Genomic DNA, 21,845 nt, shown 5'->3' with positions numbered 1-21,845 from the left:
CGCATGCATGCAAATCTAGACAATTCTAGTGGTCAAATATGCCTCCTGCCTGGGGTGGACTGCTCTCACTGCCTCCTTGAATATGGAATAAATCACTGAGATTTCAGGGTCACTACTTCAGCAAACTGGCAAAAGGAATTAAAACCTCATATTCTGGGTGGGGCTTTATTTTGTTTGTGCCATGTATATTTGCTCTTCCTGTTCATAGTTGGCCTACCTTTTCCTCTTGTCTTTCCCTTCATGTTTACCCTCCGACATTGATTATAATATAAGCCGCATAAAGAGGAATCTCCACATATACAGACCTTCTATGGTTCATATGAAAATGAATGTCTACAAGAATTACACTGCAGGCCAGACACCACTATGTAATTTAAGCTTGACAGGCTTGCATTAGTGTCAATGCAGTGAGGGACAGCCCAGACTGTACAACCCCCCACCCCGCCACCCACAAATCCTTTCTTTTATATTAAACAGGGTTTGACTATGAAAAATAGTCACAATATTCGGATTTCTAATACTCTTTAAGTATTATCAGAGCTTTATGGAAAAGTTCTTGTTCATTATGAAGGTTATTCAATTTCCCTGTATGTGCTTTACACTCACGCCTTGGAAATTCATGTTAAGCCTTCCATATCAAGCTAAGCATGTAGACATTATAGAACGAAGATGGTTTGGGAATAAAGGATTATTCCAGCTAGTCCTATATCTGATCCCAGCCTTCGCTTCCTTCTTAATCTTTTGGCACAACCAGGATGGTGTAGCCATACAGAACGAACTACTAGTTCCCAAATACAGCGTGGACCATCACATCCCACCATCTCTTCTCTTTTTGCTTCATCTTTTCTCCAAGTCTCGAATACAGCCCTCATTTCATATTAAGTAAAAAACTTAGCATGTCCTTTACATTCAAGTATCATATCCTGTGCACCCACCTCTCCCCTCTTCCAGTCTCTAGTCCGTCCTGGTGTAATTATTTGTTTTTTGTTATCCTAAGGAACAGAAATAGTGAAAAGCTACGGAGTCAGAAGATTAGAGTTTGAATCCTGGCTTTGGCGCTAATATGTAACTTTGGAGAGGTTATTTTTCACTGGCCCCAGACCATTAGATGGAGATGAGAAATGGTACTTACCTCACAGGGTTACCTGTGGATTAAATCAGGACTGCATGCAAGATGGTTAGCATAATGCCTGACACAGGCACCACTCAGTAAATGCAAACAGAAAATTACTACATTGCATCATTCATCTATGCATTTCAATAGGACTTAGGACAATGCCTAATGTTAGCTATAATAGGTCCTATGGGAAAAACAGGTAAAGTGCAGTTAACATCAGTGATCACAAGAAGGTAGAGAGTTGGAAGAAATTTTAGGAGCAGCAAGGGAGTAAGAGAAGCAGGAGTCAAAACAAGAAAGATGTCAAGGCTAGAACATGCACAATGAGCAGGATTTTGATCACATTCTGGGCAGAGGGTAACACAGATAAAAGTACAGAAAAATAAAACCACAAACTTCTTAACACTATCATACATTAAATACATGATGTAAGACCTTTTGCTCCATTCTGCTATCCAATGTATTGACTGCAATTATTTCCATCAATGACAGACACCTAGAGACGTTGACCTATCAACAACGCTGATTCTAATTAACACTCATAGACTTTAGTTGTGACAGAACACCCTGTAGGCCTTTTTATCAACAACATATTACCTTTGGATGATTGTATAACTCTACTGTAACAAAAAACTCTTAGACACAAATTGCAAGGGAAAGAGGGATGGCCTTTAGACAGCAGGCTGACATGACTGACATGATGAACAAAGAGAAAAAGCAAAATCCTAAAAATTATAAACCAGACACAGAAACAGCTGCCTAAAGGCGTTCAGAGTAGTATGAAAGATAACGTAAGAGCAATTTAATTGTCACTTTGTTGAACGAGGCAAGAATATTTATAATACATTTTGAAAGATCTCTGATAAAAACAGCCAAAAATAAATGCTTTACTAAGACCACACAAATCCTTGGCATAACCCTACAGAGAGCTGATGGGGGGTAGCTCCAAAGTGTGCTAAGCAGTTAGCAAACAGCTTATGGTTAAAAAATTCACGGTTTTTCAATAATTTAAAAACTGAAAATAGTTAATTTATATAGACTTCTACCCAAACATTCCAAGTCATTCAAATACCAGATGCTATTCTTACATTAGAGAAAAGGTGTTAAAAGCATACATGACAAGTTATGACTTTAACTATAAAAATAAATAATTCAGGTCTCAAATCCATTTCCTCTCTGTAGTAGAGAAGGCATGGCACTGAAACATAAACACAAACTCATAAATTTACTTAAGATAAATGGATGGGGTGACTAACTGCATTAATATAGCAAAACCCAAACTGCAACATTCTACATGTTAGAATTCTACATGTTACAGAAGATCTGACTGTGAATTTACCTGCCTTCCAACTTCCACGACTTTGACCCAACAGGAAAGATACACAGAGGCTGAATTTTCTTTATAACAAAGTCTCTAAAGCATTGTTTCACTTTTTCTTAAAACTGCGTTTATAACATATAGAGAAATGTATGTTAATAGTCAAGTAGGGCTGTCCAGTTTTTAAACTCCTAAAAAAAGAAACCTAACACTTAATCGCAGTAGTCTTCCTAACGTTACACCCAAGGATGAACAAACAAAAGGAGCCTGCCCTGGAGAAAGAATTCTAAACTGACTCCCAGTAACAGACACCACAGTAAGAGCAGTCAGCTCATGCAGGAACAGTTCCATGTTTTGTTCCTCCTTTGCATTCAATTTCTTTCTGTATTCTGAGTTTCAATGGTCATGTGTTTTCATGTGTTCTTACCTAAAAGGAAAACTGCTTTTGTCACACAAAAGGTCAAAGGTGATACTCTGCACATACACACAGAGTCCTTTTTATAACCATAAAAGAGAACAAAAAGGGATGTAAAACTCATTTCTCCAACTTCAAAAGACAGCATGAAATGGATTACAAGGGCAATTAGTCATTGATCTTCCAAAGATGAAACTAGATGTTAGATAGGTGGGTTCTAGCCATCTTTATATTAAACCACCAGCTGTCATCCCGCACTGAGATTGAGATGCACAATAAAAACAAATAAGACATTTATGTTGTCTACTTTATACACATAAAATTCTAACAAAATCAGAGAATCATATTTTCAAATATAAAGCCCTCATCTTGAATTTGCTCTAAAAATTAATTTCAAAATCAGTTCCAATTCAAGAGGAAATAATGAAAATGACCCAAATAATTTAATCTTAAAACTAAAATATAAAAAAAGGAAGACAAGGAATCAAAGGGGGAAAAATGATGGTTAGAGAAAAGAGAAAGGTAAGGGGACAACTGCCCAAATATTCTCTCAGGTGATACTTGGGTATTTAAAGTATATATGATTCAGTATGAAAAGACCTGACTCCTAAAATTTGATTTAAACATGTTACCCAGCCTTATTTTAAGAATAAGAGCTATTTTTTTGAAATCAAGGGAAATAACTCAAGAAAGGTAAGTTCAAATATAGAGGTTCTGTATTCAAGCATCTACTACTCAAAATCATTTCTTTTACCTGCACAGTAAGTTCCTAAGTTTTCAATTTACCAACAGTTCCATGGTACTTGAATTAAAAAAAAAAAAAAAATACTATGGTATGATGACTTAACATACTACCCATACCTATTAGGCAAGCTCTCTCACAATGTACAGATTTGAAAATTTTATTCTGTCATGGCTCAGATGACTTGCTTGGAGAACTCTCCACCTTAATGGAAATTAAGCTTCCTTCTTTGAAGAAGTCCATTTATGCACTGCATTTTACCTCACCCACATCCCCTTATTACAGAGTTCTGTGGGACCCCTGCTGCTTGATGACTCTCAGTTCCTATGCACTCCCCGCAGTTAATACCAAGGAGGACTAGCAGGTAACCTAAGCATAAAACTCCCACTTACACAGGATGGCTTCTATGTATGTTTTGCAACCACCATTCTCTAAGATGTACTAAATTCTTCACCTGAAAATGGTTAATTTTGTTATGTGAATTTCACCTCAATTAAAATATTATCTATATTTGTGAGAATGTTAATGAAAAGGCAGGGGGATAAGGGGTTGACATTTTAGAAAAGGTAGCCAGGGAAGGTGAGGTGACTTTTGAATAGCAACCTGAAGGAAGAAAAGAACCCTTTCTACAGACATCTGAGGCAGGATCATTTTAAGCAAAGGGAAGAGCATGTGCAAAGGGCTTGCCTCGTTCCTGAACTGGAGGAAAGATCAGCATGGCTAAGCAAGACAGGAAGGGGGAGTAGTAGGAAATGTGATTAGAAAGGCAATGGGGAAATAATCAGATGAGGTGAGGCAAAGCCTACTAAGTTATTCTTAAGGACTTTGGCTTTTATGTTTAATGAAGGGGAACCAATGTAGGGTTCAGAGATTAAGAGTAACAGGAAGTGACTTACATTTTAATAGATACTACAGCTCCTTGAAGGGCAACAGCATAGTCCTCGGTTAGGAAGCTACAGCCAATGATGTAGGGGAGAGCTTTCTCCAATTTGTCTTTCAATTCTTTTTTTTTTTTTTTTTTTAAGATTTTATTTATTTATTTGTCAGAGAGAGAGGAGCGAGAGTGAGCACAGGCAGACAGAGTGGCAGTCAGAGGCAGAGGGAGAAGCAGGCTCCCTGCCAAGCAAGGAGCCCGATGTGGGACTCGATCAGGATGCTGGGATCATGACCTGAGTTGAAGGCAGCTGCTTAACCAACTGAGCCACCCAGGCATCCCTGTCTTTCAATTCTTTCAGTAAGATTTCAGTTTCTAGTTTGTCTGTCAAATGTCCTTTCCTCATAGCCTCCAAAGTTTCATGGATATAATAACTTCTCTTAAAGTGTTTGGTTTTTTGAAGTTTTCTTTTGATCCCTACACTGTCCTATACTATCTCCATTCTTTCTTTTTTTTAAATTTATTTTATTGAGCTCCTTTTCCCCTATTCCTTTGATTCGTTTCTCATGTAAGCATTCCAGGCATTGCCCGTGTGGGCGGGACTTGTAAACTGCACTGTGGCATTATGTGGCTGGCCCATTTTCTTGAAAGACCTGGAACTATAGTGTCTCAGTCTTTACTCTTGACTGGGCCAACTGGCCAAATGAAGCATTAATTGCTGTAATCATAAGTGGGTGAATTCAACAAGAGCAAAGCTGCTGAGCTCTTTCTGAGACTCTAAGATTAATCATTAAAAGCACTCATCTCGGGGCGCCTGGGTGGCTCAGTGGGTTAAAGCCTCTGCCTTCGGCTCAGGTCATGATCCCAGAGTCCTGGGATCGAGCCCCGCATCGGGCTCTCTGCTCAGCAGGGAGCCTGCTTCCCCCTCTCTCTCTGCCTGCTTCTCTGTGATCTCCGTCTGTCAAATAAATAAATAAAATCTTTAAAAAAAAATAAAAAATAAAAGCACTCATCTCATTAACTTTCTCTGCCTTTCATCTATCCCATTCAATCTGTCACCAAGTCCTGTCAGTCTACCTCAGGAATAAATCTCTCAAATTTATGTACTCCCATCAATGTCTACCGTCATCACCCTGGCCAAACCATATCCCCTGCTTACCCAGAATACTACAAGTCTTCTTTACCCACTCCTTAGGTTATCCTCCAGTAGGTCTATTTTCCACAATTAGCCACAGTCCTCCAAAATGCAAATTTAATCCTGTTTCTTTCCTTCCTATCTCCCCAGAACAGTCTTTCTAGTCAAAGACCTACTTCTGCTTCTGTACCCTCATCTTACACCATGCCCCTTGAATCCTCTGTGCTCCTACTCTTCCCTTCCAGTTTGTGCCCACCATAGCGCTGAGCTCCTATTTCTGGTCTAGGGAAGGCTTTTTCCCCTCTTCCAATTGTTTCACCTTACTAATGCCTTGATGCTCACTGTAGACATCAGTTCTCCTTAGGAAACATTCCTAGTCTTCCAAAACTAAGGTACATTCTTAGAGCTTTATAGACCTGTGCTTTGTCAGCCCTCAACAGTTACAATTTTATAGTTTTATAAATGATTCCTTGATGAATGCCTCCCCCATTAGAATATATACCTCCATAAAAACAGGAGCCCATCTATTTTTGCTCACCAGTCTTCACAGCACCTGGCATAATGCCAGGCACATAGTATATGTCTAGTAAATATTTGACAAATGAATATACATGTGAATGATGACAGGTGCAATGTCTCATGAAGAATTACACTGCTTTTCAAAAGCATTTTAAAATGTTAAATTACAGTTTACTTTGAAAATTGTGACCTTTAAATATGCTTTATCCTTAATCATAATCAGCACAAATAGGTCAGCAAATGAAATACATATCCATACAAACGTATCAGTTTTACAGAAAAGACCTCAGGATTTACATTATGCTGCTCTTTGTTTCAGGCCATGAAACATAAAGTCAGTGAACCTCCCCAAAATAAATAAACCAAAACCAAAAATAAATAAGAAAAACAAACCTCCAGATTACTTTTTGAGTAACAAAAACAAAACCAAAATTACTTGCTCAAATATAGAAATATCAAAGAAAGATCAAATAATAGGTCTTGTACAGAACAATAAAATTTACAGTATTTTCTACATGATGAAGACTACATAAATACTTTATTTAGAAAAAATTTTAAACTGGGGGCGCTTGGGTGGCTCAGTGGGTTAAGCCTCTGCCTTTGATCCCAGGGTCCTGGGATCGAGCCCTGCATCGGGCTCTCTGCTCAGTGGGGAGCCTGCTTCCCCCTCTCTCTCCGCCTGCCCCTCTGCCTACTTGTGATCTCTGTCAAATAAATAAATAAAATCTTTAAAAAAATTTTTTTAAACTGGACCTAATAAATATTATGAAGCATCACCGATCTCATTTACTACTTATGTGATCTTCAACCTTTTATCTCAAAGGGAAAATCTCTTTACTTATAACTCTTTTGAAAGAACCATGTTCAAACAATCTAAATTCAGTTGTTTTAAAATTCACTGAAGAGGAAGTATCCATGCTTCTAAGAAGCTTCAGAATGAGTCATGAAAAAATATTTTTAAGAAGATATAATTATCACTGGAACCCAAGTGTGGAAAATTTAGGCATAGACTTTATTCACTGAACTAATGAATCCCCTATATTATGTGCCAGACTATGTATCAGACCCACAGATACAAAGGTAAGTACCAAAACAATCATTTTAAAGTTCAGGACTTCTAAAAGAGAAATAAGGTACTTGATAAATGTGATTTTTAGGACTTATAATAGTTGAAGAACCTAAAATCTTACCATAAAATTCTTTCTAATCACTTTCTGTGTGTGTGCATTTTCCTGTCTGGGTTATTAGTAGCTCCAGGGATGCAAATGAACGGAGATTTATTTGAAAACCTCATCTGACTGAGGAGGCATACATGGAGCTTGCTCTTTCAGGCCTGAAACTGGTGTGGTAGGGGTTTTTGTTTCTCTCTATGCGCTTCATGTCTCTCACTCAACATTTTGTTGCACGTGGTTGAGATCTGTGATTAAGATGAATGAGAGGATCCCTGTCCTAAACAAGGCTCACTGCTGGTCACAGGAAATACACACAAAAGGTACGGGACATAGGAACAATGCACTGTGTGATAAATTCAACTGCACAACAGATCAAATGCTATGGAAAATATAAAGAAAACCACGCACGTGGGTAGGAAGTGTATGTTTCATAGAAAAGAAGGTATCTATCAACAGACCTGATATTTAGATGCTAAAATACAAAATGTCTGTATTTACATAGCTAAGCCGACACCATTCCTTCTATTAAGCTTCTGTAAAGTCTCTTTTGCTACTTGATAACAAAATCATTTCTTAAATGTCAATCATAAAATTTAAGATTTAAAGTATTTTCATCTCATTATCTTTTGTATTTGAACCTTATAGTGTTTCATAGAATTCATTAGTTTTCCTGTGCTTAAATATGGAGCTGGAGATAAAAATAACAATTGGCTTGAAACTACATTTTTGCATGTAAATTGGAACTGATTTTCTTTTCTGGAAATTTAGAACACTTGACACAAAAATTAGTCAAATGATGAAATCCTCCCTCTGGAATTCAAAGTTGTCCAGTTTCTATAGTTTACATTATGTTTTTAACTTCTTTTCTACTTTAGGAGGGAAATAAACAGCAAAAGCCTTCAGACTAAATGCAACTTATCAGTACTTTTTACTACTGTAGTTCCGTCAAAGTCTGTACTTTTTGAGTTCTATTTTTTGTTTTTTTTTGTTTAAGGGAAGTACTCACTCTAAATCCAATCACTAGATTTGGCAGCACATTACAAGTAATCCAGTGATAAGTGAGGAAACAGACCCACACAACTTCGCACTAGCAGTTCACTCCTTGGCACAGTTTATACGAGTCATACTTTTTCAGACACAAGGAAAATTACACTAACAGGTACAATCTAAAAAAGTGTATGGGGTAATCAGGAAAGTCCTCTAGACATAAAGAACCTCAAAATAAACAATCCTATATTTTCCTTCTTTACTCCAACATCAGCAACTCCATGTTTACTAAATGCAGAATAATGATGGCAGTGAGGAGGCTGATGGCAACAGCCAAGATTCCTTGGGCACTTAACTTGGACTAGGTACTGCTTAACATTATATATTTAAACCTGATAACAAATCTAAGAGCGAGGTATTATCAGAAATCCTTATTTTAAAGACCTGGGAAAAGAGGCTGAATGATCAGAAGTGGTAAGGCTAGGATTCAAATGAAGTTTGTGTGACTCCAAAGCTCTAACCACTCTATGTGGAGAAAGAAGTACTATTGTTAAAGGAGGAAATTTAGGAACAGGTTTAAGAATTTTAAAATAAACATATTCAAATGCATTTAATCTATGTCAATATTATAATATAATATTATTATAATAATATCAAAATTGTAGGAAACATACATCTTAAAAGATCACTTCTATACCACTGAACTACTAATAGATTTAAAAATACCTTCCTAGATGTTTTAACTAAAATTATTTTATATTATATGAGATTCTTATCTTTTCTACAAAAGAACAATCCAAAACTTTTAAATTTAGTTATTTAACAGTGATTTCTGAAAAATATCAAAAGCCAAAGCTCTGAAGTCACAAAAGATAAAGAAATTATAACTAAATCATGACAGAGTTTACTAAAATAACTGTAAAACTAGAGCAGTGTAATAATATTTTCTTTACTATTAATTTCTTAGGTTTTGGAACAATCCACTTGTTAGTAGGAATACACTGAATTTTGCACGAAGACCCAAACTAAATATGGACTTAGATTACTTGTTGCCTGATATCATACTTAAAAAAAAAAAAAAAAAAAATCCTGCTATAAGCATACCTTGGCAAAAAATACGGTGAGGTGAGTTTCACTGCCAACAATCCAAATAGGGAATTTTGGAGATTTCAAGTAAGAACCAACCTAGAACAAATGTAGCAAGATAAACAAACAAATGAAAATTTTATACTGCCTGCTGAGTATCTGCCCACGAGTATTAGAAGCGTAACTGAAGTGTCCAATTCATACTTAAATGGAATAATGTATTGTGCCAGAATGCCTTACCCATAAAGGTCAAATGCTGAATGTAAAAATCAATGTTATAAAGACGGTCAGGGCTAAGCTTATATCTCACCTTTACATCAGAGTAACAATAATACAGATTTAACATAGCTGGAAAAACTTAGTTTAGCCCTAAGAATCATTCTCAGGTTTGACTAAAATTGCTAGACAAAATGTTCTAGATTTTTAGCTTGGTGATTAAATCCTGAAACTATAACCTTGATAATAATTACTTTATCAGAAGAACCATTATAAATTAACAAATGAATATATTTACTAATAAATAAGGAAAGAGAAAAATCCTTAAGCACATCATGTCTTCAAAGAACCTGGGACAATATAATAATCTCTCTAAAGCAAAATATATACTATAAAATATCTAAGAACATAAAAGAATCCTGTTACTTGACTCTTCATGATTGGAGGTAATTCAGAGTTCTACAGTATGAAGTCTCCTTAAATTGTACAAAAAGTTTTACTTATAGTCTGTCTCAAGTTTATATATTTAATCTATAAAAAACACAGTATCCAAAGTTTTTGTGTGTGTGTGTGTGACTGAGAAAGTTTAAAATCAACAACAACAAAACAAGTAGACTTGGGAAATCCCATCATGTTCATATCAATCAATTCTATACTCTTATGAGGACAGAGATTACAACTTAAAAACAACCTTACCAATCCCACTTGCTCTATTTTCTTTTCTCACACAGACTCCTGAATGGGGAAATGCCAAGTGGCTACTTGCAGCAGTGAGAGCAATTCTTCCCTTATTCGTCATTAGCCCTGATAGGATGCCCTGCTTTCAAACACCATGACGGCCCTTTGGAATTTAAATTATCATTAGGAAGTGGGAAATAGGCACTCTCTTGTATTCATGGACAAAAACACCAGTATCTTTGTCCTCTGATGGGAAGGATTAACGGGATGTGCTAATGGCAATGGTGAACCAGGAGAGCAGGAAGGATGATGGTTTGGGGACAAGAAAATAAGAGCAAAGGACAAAGACAAAGGAAAAGGTCTGATCACAGGTTCATAGTAGAAGGGATTTTAGAGGTGCTCAGCACAAGTCCTTCAATTTTACGTCAGAAACAGAAATATAAAGGATCAGTGCCTTGTCTGATTTCAAACAGGTAACTAGTACAGAGTTGGGATTAAAACTCAGGCTTTCTGACTCCTCATGTGGTAGCTGCCTCTTGTGGTGAAAAATTTAGTGATTATTTAATTTCCCTTTTAGAAAATGAGTGTGTGTTTGTGTGTATTTAATTAAGGTAGAAGTAAAATATGAGTATAATACATAGAAGGATCAAAAGATAAATGAATGAACTCACTAAGTGTCTTACACTAATATAAATGAGTAAGAGCGCATAAATAATGCAGCCACTTTGGAAAAACAGGCTGACAGCTCCTCAGCAAATTAAGCACATAATCACTATATGACAAGCAATTTCACTGCTGGGTATATGTCCAACAGGAATGAAAACATGTTCACAAAAAATTTATACACATGCATGTTTCTAGCAGTGTTATTCTAGTAGCACAAAGGCAGAAACAACCCAAATATCCATCAGGTGATGAACAGATAAACAAAACCGGCATATAATACAACAGAATATTTGGTCATAAACAGAACAAAGTATTAATATAAGTTCAAACAAGAATGAACACTGAAGACGTTATGCTAAGCTAAAGAAGCCAGACACTAAAGGCTACACATTGTACAATTCCATTTAGATGAAATGTCCAGAACGGGGATATTCAAGAAATAAAGCTGCCAGAAGCTGGGGAGGAGTGAGGAAGTGACCACTAATTTGTTTAGAGTATCTTGTGAGAGTAAAGAAAAACATTCTGAAATTAGGTAAGTGGTGATGGTTGTACAACCTTGTGAAAAATCACTGAACAGCACACTTTAAAATGGTGAGTTTTATGTGAGTTATTAAAAAAAAAAAAAAAAAGGTGGGTGGCTCAGTCAGTTAAGTGTCTAACTTCAGCTCAGGTCATTATCCCCGAGTCCTGGGACTAAACCTGGCATTGGGCTCCCTGCTCAGTGGGGAGTCTGCTTCTCCCTCTACCTTTGCCCCTCCCCCCAACTCATGTGCTTTCTTCTCCATCTCTGAAATAAAATCTTTAAAAAGGGGGGGGCAACATCAAAAGCATTCAGAGTCATCCTCTTCACTGTGTGTGTAAAGAGACTTTCATTTGTATTAATGAACACATATAGTCAAAATGATATGAAAACGTTAATTTCTAGAGAGCAATTTGCTACGATATTAACAGGGAAATGTTCAGATTCACAAAACTAATACAAACACAATGATTTCCTTAATACTTTTCTCTAAATGTTTGGTGAAAAGTAAATGTATACAGGTTTTCAGAGGGACATCTACAGTTATGTACAGATGAACACACCAGGGTAACAATAGTTTTTCCAAAAGCTATAATCACACCATCCCAACCACTTCCCTTCCAGGTCTCCCACACTCTGGGCCACTGTGTATGGCTCTAAGCTCCCTGCAGCTAGGTGTCAGACAAGAAGAAACAGCCCTAAGTCTTAGAGCTCACTGAAATTTTCCAATCTAAGCAGAGCCCATGAAACCTAGCTAAATCCATCCCAACACCCATACCAAAGCTGCCACCTATGGTCGCACCTCACTGTTGCGCTGTCCGCCAGTATAATCCCCTCTGTGGCCCTGTCTGGTAGCCTTCCCTTGTTTGGAGGTGTAAGTAATAGACAGTTCTGCCTTTCATCTATCCGAGTACCACTGCATTGTGTCCTGCCGTTAAAAGAATCTTTAAATCTTGAAAATACCAGTTACTGCTAGAACACTAAAGCAATATGTAATAGGAGAATATTCAGCCAGTGCTGTTTTCCCACTAAGATCTTAGGAGGAAAACAGGCATTCATTCCCCTGTTCTTCCTAACAGCTAAAGAAAAGCAAAAGCATGATTTAGAAAAGCTTACAATTCTGGTTAAATTGGCCATTCATTCCACCAAATGTTTACTGAACACCGAATATGTACCCAGAAAAACAATGTTCACTGGCTTCAGAGAGTCTATAATCCACTGGGGATAACAATAAAAAAGCAAATTCAAGATTAAAAAAAAATTAAACAGAAAACATCTTTATAGAGTGATTGTTGCTATGAAATTGTGAAAAAGAGTCACTGAAGGAATGGCTGAGGAAAAGGTCTTTGAGGCACCACTTTAAGTAGGACCTGATGGGGAGAGAGAGCCATCCATTTACAAACTGGAGTATTCCAGGCAGAAACGACAGCAAGTATGAAGTCTTATCAGGCAGGAAAGGGCCTGGGTGTGTTTGAGAATCTGGCAGGAAACCAGCAGAGCTAGAGCACAGCAGTGGACAGGGCAAAGCAATTGAAGAGGGACAGACAGGATCTAGATCAGGGAATTACAGGCTACACAGTGAAGATTTCACAGTCTCATCTCCACACCCGATCCTCCTGCAAAACACACACATGCTTTATAAAAAACAGCCTTATTAAAATATCTTTCACATATGAACACTGTATATATTAAAAGTGTGCAACTTCATGTTTTTGTAGGTGTATACACTGTGAAAAGATCACCAAAATCAAGTTCATTAACATATTCATCACCTCTATGTAGTTGTCATTTGTATGTGTGCACACATGCACACATGCATGCACACACACTTTTAGGATCAATGACGTTTGTGTGTGTTTCTTGGGAGAATGGGATGCAGCCTGATGCTCTGGCTGCCAGGCTCCTTCAGAACAGCTTTAGCTTGTAAATTAAAGACACAGAAAATAAAAGAGTTACTGCTTTGATACAATACGATCCCTACTAATGGATAAGGACAGGATGAAACCTATCTGATTATCTGATTATCATATCACTCCTTTCCAAGTGTTGTCATGAAAGAGGAACACTTCCACTTAAAGGAAAAAAGAAAGAAAGAGGGCAAGACACCGTTATTTTATTAAATCACCATCACCAGAACTACTGCTACAGACCCAACATTCTAAAATGGAAAAGAAAATTAGATCTACTTCTTCCTTTCTCCAAAATCAGGCCATCTCATTAAGTATAAATCACTAATGATTTGAATCCCATTTAAAACTATTTGGAACATCCAATAGTTATTTCAGATGATGCAGAAAAACAATGAAATTTTTATCAATAAATGAGAGGTTCATGGCAGTTTCTAACCTTAGCCCATGTGCTAAAGAATTTAATGCTGTGAAATGCTTGGAATTTGTTTTTTCGAGTGTGAAATCGTTTTTCAGATGGAACAGACAAAAGTTAAAACTTCAGGCATCTAGCAATTTTTTTTTCCATGAAGCATACTGTTATGAGGAAGAAACAATACATCCTTTTCTCTTGGTTTACCAAAAAATATATTTACTTTCAATTATAGGTGTCTCTATTTTTATAAACTGTTTTTTATCGGGTTCTGCCCTCTACCCTTAAAAAGGAACAAACCTCATGAATAGGAAACTCAGCATGATCAGCCAACTTAACTCTGCCCTTAATATGCCTGTCAGTTTGAGAAAGGAGATCAGGAAAGAACTAAGAAGTACAAAGTAACAGCAGTAAGCTATATGTTGTCATAGAAGAAAATACTGTCCACAACAGTGGACATGTGAGTAAAAAGGATTGAAAAGTACCATTAAAATCAACTTACCTTACAGTATCTTAAAGCTTCCATTAATGTTAAGAATCCTACAGCTGCTTGTTCATGTATACCAAGAAGTTCTAAAAAGAGAAGTTTGTACTGCATTAACAGACATAAATCTGAAAACTACTTATATATAGATGTATACATATATATATTTTGCACCAAAATTTTTACTTTTCCCCAAAAGTATACTTTAAAACCTCACACATATTTATTGTTGAGTGGTTGCATCAAATTATCATTATATTACTACTTAATATAAAATACCATTAGATCACATTTGTGGTGGGTGATGTGATGCTTCAGATATACATTAAATGTACTTAGAAAACCTTATATTCAACTCTAACTTTTAAAATGAAGACATCATCCCCTCTGAAACCCAAGGAATTCCTAGCAAAAATGAAGAAGAAAGAGATAATATCCATGCAGAAAAGCTAACTTGAATTGACTTTGACTTAAACAAATGAACATGCTCATCTTAATTTGTAAAATTTATCACTGGGTAGCAATGAACTTACTTGCACAATATTTAAAACAGGGGTATTTGATACCATTCATTTCTCCTATTAACAGTGTGCTTAAGACTCGGGAAATAAAGACAAATGGAACAAGGTGTCTGCCTTACAAAGGCTGTTTATCAGGAAAGACAGAAGAAAAGATGTGTGTCTTTTCTCTGTTTACACATGCTTACACACACACACACACACACACACACACACATACACTGTACTTTTTTTTAAAAAAGATTTCATTATTTATTTGAGAGCGAGAAGAGTGAGCAGACCCGTGAGGGGTTGGGGCAGAGACAGGATCTCAAGCAAGCTCCATACTGAGCACAGAGTCCGACACAGGATCAGGGTGGGAGTGCCTGGGCATCCCATGACCCTGAGATCACAACCTGAACCAAAACCAAGAGTCCAACCCCCCAACCAACGGAGCCACCCAGGTTCCCCATACACACTTTATCTTATGATAAAAGAACATCTGCTTAGTGTATTAGGGAAGATATATAGAAGTGACAACATGTGAGGGGCACATAAGTGGCTCAGTTGGTTGAGCATCCAACTCTTAATTCTGGCTCAGGTCATGATCTCATGGGTTGTGGGTTGAGCTCCACATGGGGCTCTCTGCTCATGGGGGAGTCTGCTTGAGGATTCTCTCCCTCTGTCCCCTCCAGCTCTGTCAAATGAATAAATAAAATCTTTTAAAAAATAGATTTATTTATTTGACAGAGATCACAAGTAGGCAGAGAAGCAGACAGAGGAGGAAGCAGGCCCCCTGCTAGGCAGAGAGCCCGGTACGGGCTTGATCCGACTTCAGGATCATGACCCAAGCTGAAGGCAGAGGCTTTAACCCACTGAGCCACCCAGGTGCCCCTAAATAAATTTCTTAATAAAGATTTTATTTACTTACTTGAGAGAGAACGAGAGTGAGAGAGATCACAGAGGGAGATGGAGAAGCAGGCTCCCTGCTTAGCAGAGAGCCCGATGTGGGGCTTGATCCCAGGATGCTGGGATCATGACCTAAGCTGAAGGCAGATGCATAACCCACTGAGGCACCCAGGTATCCTTAAATAAATCTTTAAAAAAGTAAAAAAAAAAAAAAAAAAAAAAAAAAAAAAAAAAAAAAAAAAAAAAAAGAAAGAAAAGGAATAACATCTGAGTTGAATCTTTAAGCATATGTAGGAATTTTCCAGGTCACTGAGAAGAGAATACGAAGAAAAATCGAGGTGGAGGAAACAACAAAGTATGAAAAAAAATCTATGTATTTAATGTTTGAATATGTCAAACCTTTCTTCAAAGGTTTCTAGTCTGGGGACCCTGATAAATGGTGATTAACTAAAAGGAAAAATTAAGAAGTCCCAAAGTGGTAGGAATAAAGAACATGACTTTGGTTTTAGACAAGCTGGGATGGAGAAAATTTCAGGACTTCTAGTGAGAGATGGATTCACAATTGGAAGTAAGGCTGAGAAACACAAAGAAGAGAGATCAAGGTTGGATACAGAGCTTTGGGAATCATCAGCATAGAGAGGAGAATTGAGGGCATGCATGTGGGTAATAAAGAACAGACAAAGCTCAGAAAATGAAGAGTAGATTATTCCACAACAGAGATGTAATTATAACGATAATCGAGTGTTTTATAGACTATCGCTTTCAGCTAACATACATTAAATGGAACTATAATAGTAATCTGGGTCTATATTTATTTTTAAAAGCATTTTTTTCTGGTTAAAAATTATGCCCACTGTAAATAAAACGTATTTATAACTTGGTTTCCTTTTTACCATCTGGTCATGTTTTGTCCATTTTTCCATTAAGATACTGTATTTTTCTAATTAATGTAATATCATCAATTCTTAGTCATGCTAGGTAATCTTAAACTAACATTCAGATGGTATAAGCTATGAACTGGCTGTTGAATCTTTTGGATTTACAAATCCAAAATTAATAGAATGTGTATGTAATTATACATAGAGTTTCTATTTTTTTCACTAGCTTCTTACAGGTACTCGGGAGGTATAATAATAGTTTTCAAATTGTGTTTTAGGATTCTTAAGGGTCCACAAGACCCTTTTAGAGACTACATGAAATCAAAATGATTTCCACTAAAAAGACATTGCTTTTTTCTCTTAAGCTTTCACGAATGTAGAGTGACGTTTTCCAGAGGCCCAATGATATGTTTGTTCCACCTCAAAAGATTGAATCTATAAATATGTAAGAGAATTTCCACTAATCATCTAGACATTGAAGGGACGTACAGAGTCACTCTTCTAATTTTCTTCTCATTTTAGAAAAGTTACTTTTCAGGGGCGCCTGGGTGGCTCAAAGTTGTTAAGTGTCTACCTTCAGCTCAGGTCATGATCCCAGGGTTCTGGAATCGAGCCCTGCACTGGGCTCCCTGCTCAGTGGGGAGTCTGCCTCCCCCTCTCCCACTATCCCCGCTTGCGTGCGCTGTCTCAAATAAATAAAATCTTAAAAAATAAGAAATAAAAAAAAATATTTACTATGTTTTTATTAACATGTAATGGGTGTATTATTGTTATTTTCAAATGAGTTAACACACCTTTTTAAATTTCTCAGTCATAATTTTTTTAATTTATTTATTCTCTTAAAAATTTATTTATTTATTTATTTATTTGGTTTTATTTATTTATTTGACAGACAGAGATCACAAGTAGGCAGAGAGGCAGACAGGGAAAGAGGGGAAGCAGGCTCCCTGCTGAGCAGAGAGCCCGATGTGGGGCTCAATCCCAGGACCCTGGGATCATGACCTGAGCCGAAGGCAGTAGCTTTAACCCACTGAGCCACCCAGGCACCCCTCAGTCATAATTTCTAAGAAGAAAAATACTGATCATTATTTGCTTATAACTCATATAATCCAAAGCTCTTTGGGATTTTGAATCATTTATTTTACTTTTTAAAAAAATTTTTTGAGAGAGACATCATGCCTGAGGTGTAAGGGTAGAGAGAGAGAGAGAATCTTAAGTAGACTCCATGCCCAGTGCAGAGCCCAGTGGGGCCTGATCTCATGACCCTGAAATCATGACCTGTGCCAAGATCAAGAGTTGGATGCTTAACTGACTGAGCTATCCAGGTGCCCCCAAGATCTTCAATCATTTTAAAAGTGTCAAGAGCAAAAACAAAAACAAAACAAACAAAAAAACCCCACAAAAAATGCAAAACCCAAAACAAAACAAATACAAATGTCAACAGCATGAGACAAAACAACATGTGAATAATTGGATTATAGCATTCAAAGGAAAAAAAGAGAGTAGGGGTGAGTAACCCTAGTAAGTAGAAATGGTACTCTATCGCTTTATTAATTATTCCTTCCTCTTTCTTCTGAGAAAGCACTAAATGATTTCAAGGTCAAAGAATATGTATGTTGAGAAACAGTTCCACACTTCAATTTCTTAAAATCGGACACCACCACCTAGTGTTATGATTAGATACTGCACCATCTACTGCCTTGGAATTTTAAACAAATACCTAAAATAGTATATTTATAATAATATCATGCTATTAACTATAGAAAACTAGCTGTTCATAATTGTTGGGTAATGAATTACTCAGATTAGGTCAGTAAGCACATATTTAAATATGTAGTTTAAATGGTGTTATTTAAGATTACTATTTCTTTAGACAGAATATCATCTATTTAAATTTTATTTTTATTTATTTTTTTAAGATTCTCTTTTTTTTTTTTTAAGATTTTATTTATTTATTTGGCAGACAGAGATCACAAGTAGGCAGAGAGGCAGGCAGAGAGAGAGGAGGAAGCAGGCTCCCCGCTGAGCAGAGAGCCCGATGTAGGGCTCGATCCCAGGACCCTGGGACCATGACCTGAGCCGAAGGCAGAGGCTTAACCCACTGAACCACCCAGGCGCCCCTATTTTAGAATTTTCTAACTTTGTTTTCTTATAATCATGTTGATTCCCTATCAACCTTATCTGCTTCAGTCAGTGAGATCATATATATATGCAAAGTTTTATATTCCTGTTTGCCTCCCCTTTTCTTCTCTTCCACTTCAGCTGTCTCTTCTCACTGCTGTCAGTACATCTATAGAAGGCCCATTTGGGCCTTTTAAATTTGATGCTGACTTGGACACCAGATAACTGCACTGCATTTAAGAAGCATACCCTGAGTGCCAAGTATTGGAAAAAAAAAAAAAACCCAAAAACATCAACAATGCTGCAGAGTGCAAAAATACAAAGCTACCATGGGGACTACAAAGATGAAGCTGGCAAGAGTCTTTTTGCAAACCATGTATCTGATAAGAGGTTAAGGACCAAAATAGATAAGGAACTCCCACAACTCAACTCCAAAAACCCAAAATAACCCAATTAAAAATTGGGCAAAGAACATGAACAGACATTTCTCCAAAGAATACATATAAATGGCCAAAAATATATGAAAAGATGCTCAACATCACTAATCATAAGAGTTGCAAATTAAAACCCAACAGAGGTATTACCTCACACCTGTTAGGATGGCCAGTATTTAAAAAAAAAAAAAGAAAGAAAGAAAGAAAGTCTTAAGCTGTTGGTGAGGATATGTAGAAACTGGAACCTTTATACACTGTTGACGGGAATGTAAAATGGTGTAGCAACTATAGAAAACAGTATGGAGGTTCCTCAAAAACTTAAAAATACATCTACCATGTGACAGAGCCATTCCACTTCTGGGTATTCAGTCCAAAAGAACTGAAATCAGAATCTCAAAAGAGATATTTGCATTCCCATGCTCACTGCAGCAGTACTTACAGCAGCCAAGATGTTGAAACAATCTACAAGTCCAGCAACGAATGGTTGGATAAGGAAATTATGGAATATATGTATGATGGACTATTACTCAGGATTAAAAAAGAAGAAAATCCTATCATACATGGCAACAGGAATGAACCTTTAGGACACTATGCTAAGTGAAATATAGAAGTCAGAGAAGGAGAAATACTGCATGATTCCACTTAGATGAGGTATTTGAAATAGTCAAATTCAAACAAGTGGAGCAGAATGATGGTTGCCAGGAGCTGGAAGGAGGAGGAAATGGGGAGTTGCTATTCAACAGATAAAGTTGCAGTCATGTAAGGTGACTGAGTTCTAGATATCTGCTGTACAACTTTGTGTTTATAGTTAATTCTGTAACTTGACTTAAAAAAAATCATTATGAGGGTAGATCTTACGCTAAATGTTCTTATTACAATTAAAAAAAACCCACCCCCCCCCTTAAACAGTAGGCATCAAATTAGACTGTGGTAAGTGCCATGAAAACAAAATGCTCAGAGGTAAGGATAGATCACTTTCAGCCCTGAGAATCAGGAAGCTCTCCTTGGAGGGATGGCCTGTGAAGTAGGCAGTGAATGACTGCACAGGCATAGATGAGAGGGATATAGGTCTTTGGCAAAAGGGGCAGCACAAACAAAGAAATAAAAGCAAGTGGCACAATTTTCTTCAAGCATAGATTTCTGATGGTTGAGAAGTAAGCTAGGATGAAATTATATGGGGTCCTTGAGTAAGTAAGGGGAAAAAAAAATCTGTCATTAGATAAATTTAAAATGAACTTAGTTGCAGGAATGTTAGACTAGCTAAACTAAAAAGCAGTAGGATACTGAGAAAGACTTGATTATGTCACTGATACATAAATTGCATATATATATATATACACACACACACACACATATATACACACACACAATTTGAGCTATGAACTTTGTGAAATCTATTTTTGAAAGTGAAGAGCTTCTTAAACCCATTTACTGGTTATTGTATTCCTAAGAAGTCAGGTTGCAAAAGAGTTGACATATAGCTAGGATAGACCAATTTAGCAAATAAAAACACAAAATGCCCAGTTAAATTTAAATTTCTGATAAAAAACCAGTATTTAGTAAAATTATATTCCAAATATTGAATGGCACATACTTATGCTAAAAATGATTTATCTGCAAATAAATTTAACTGGGAGTCCTGTATTGCTTCTGGCAACTTAAGTCCAGCTAGTTAAATCTATTTTTATAGTAATAAAATATAGAGAAAAGAAGCACTTCTGACTTTTTCCTTAAATTTTGATAAACCAAACACTTCAAATTTATATACCACCTAACCACTTAATTGCAATTCACATTACTTAAAAAATATTAAAATTCCAAAATGATCTTAATTTTCAGTTTAGAGTCTCTTAGTGTCTGTGTATCATAAGTTCATGAACATTCAACAAACTATTTAACTGTAGCCTGGATGGACTGTGATAATGATTTCTATTAAAGAGGAAAAAGAAAGGAAGCTCTGGGTTTCTGATTTACAAGAGCTAACTCTATGTCAATCCCATAAAATGAAGAAAACATTCAAATAATCAAATAAATGTAAACAGTAAATCTTCAATACATAAAATAACACAGGGCACAAATATAACAGAATACCTTAAAGGTAGGAAAGAAGCCACTGAAAAACTGATCTATAAGCAAACAAAGCAAAGAAAATCTCAGCTCAAAAGACATGCAGTAGTAAAGGCAGATGGCAGTAGACAGGAGTTGAAGTGCATGGGGAACCAAGTCATCGAATGGTTTTAAGTGAGAAACTGTCATGATCTGACTTAGTTTTTAAAAATATCCTACTAGCTGCTGTAAAAGATAGCGGGTGGGCAAAAATGAAATTAGGTGACGAGTTCTACTGCAGGTTTATCTGTATTCTATTGCAGAAGCTAAAGATAGTTTTAACAGTTGAGGTAGAATAAAGTACCTGGGTTCGGAAACTACAGAACCCATATGATCAACACTATATACTTTCATTGAAAGGTACAAAAAAGCCCAATCTAAATGGGAAGACTTACTACTGTAAAGACGGCACTTCTTTAAAATAATCTACAAATTTAACATAACTCATTCAAATTCTTACAAATTTCTTAAAACTGCAACTTTAAAAATTAAAAAAAGTTCAACTGGACTAGAAAATAAAAATGTCTATAATAATTTTACATTATAATATTTTTATTATAATAATCATAGGAAACGTGCTGACAAATATCAAAGAACATGAAACTAGGCAATAAGGTCGTTTTGGCATAAGAACTCACAAATAGATAAGTGG

At 36.5% G+C, this 21,845-nt stretch overlaps 1 protein-coding gene across 3 annotated transcripts in view; it reads right to left on the bottom strand.

Moving 5' to 3' along the window:
• Positions 1-21,845, bottom strand: part of LOC111155564 (MINDY lysine 48 deubiquitinase 3) — an 86,668-nt gene that overhangs the window by 31,989 nt on the left and 32,834 nt on the right. For all 3 annotated transcript variants that reach the window (XM_022515802.1, XM_022515804.1, XM_022515803.1), the window contains 2 exons: positions 14,267-14,337; positions 9,384-9,464 (listed from right to left, as the gene is read on the bottom strand). In XM_022515802.1, the coding sequence (XP_022371510.1) occupies positions 9,384-9,464; positions 14,267-14,337 (152 nt within the window). The remainder of the gene's footprint in view (positions 1-9,383; positions 9,465-14,266; positions 14,338-21,845) is intronic.

The sequence above is a fragment of the Enhydra lutris genome, unplaced genomic scaffold (assembly GCF_002288905.1).
Source record: "Enhydra lutris kenyoni isolate GAN:26980312 unplaced genomic scaffold, ASM228890v2 scaffoldscaffold42, whole genome shotgun sequence".
NCBI classification, from domain to species: domain Eukaryota; kingdom Metazoa; phylum Chordata; class Mammalia; order Carnivora; family Mustelidae; genus Enhydra; species Enhydra lutris.
This window is presented reverse-complemented; position numbering and strand designations above follow the sequence as displayed.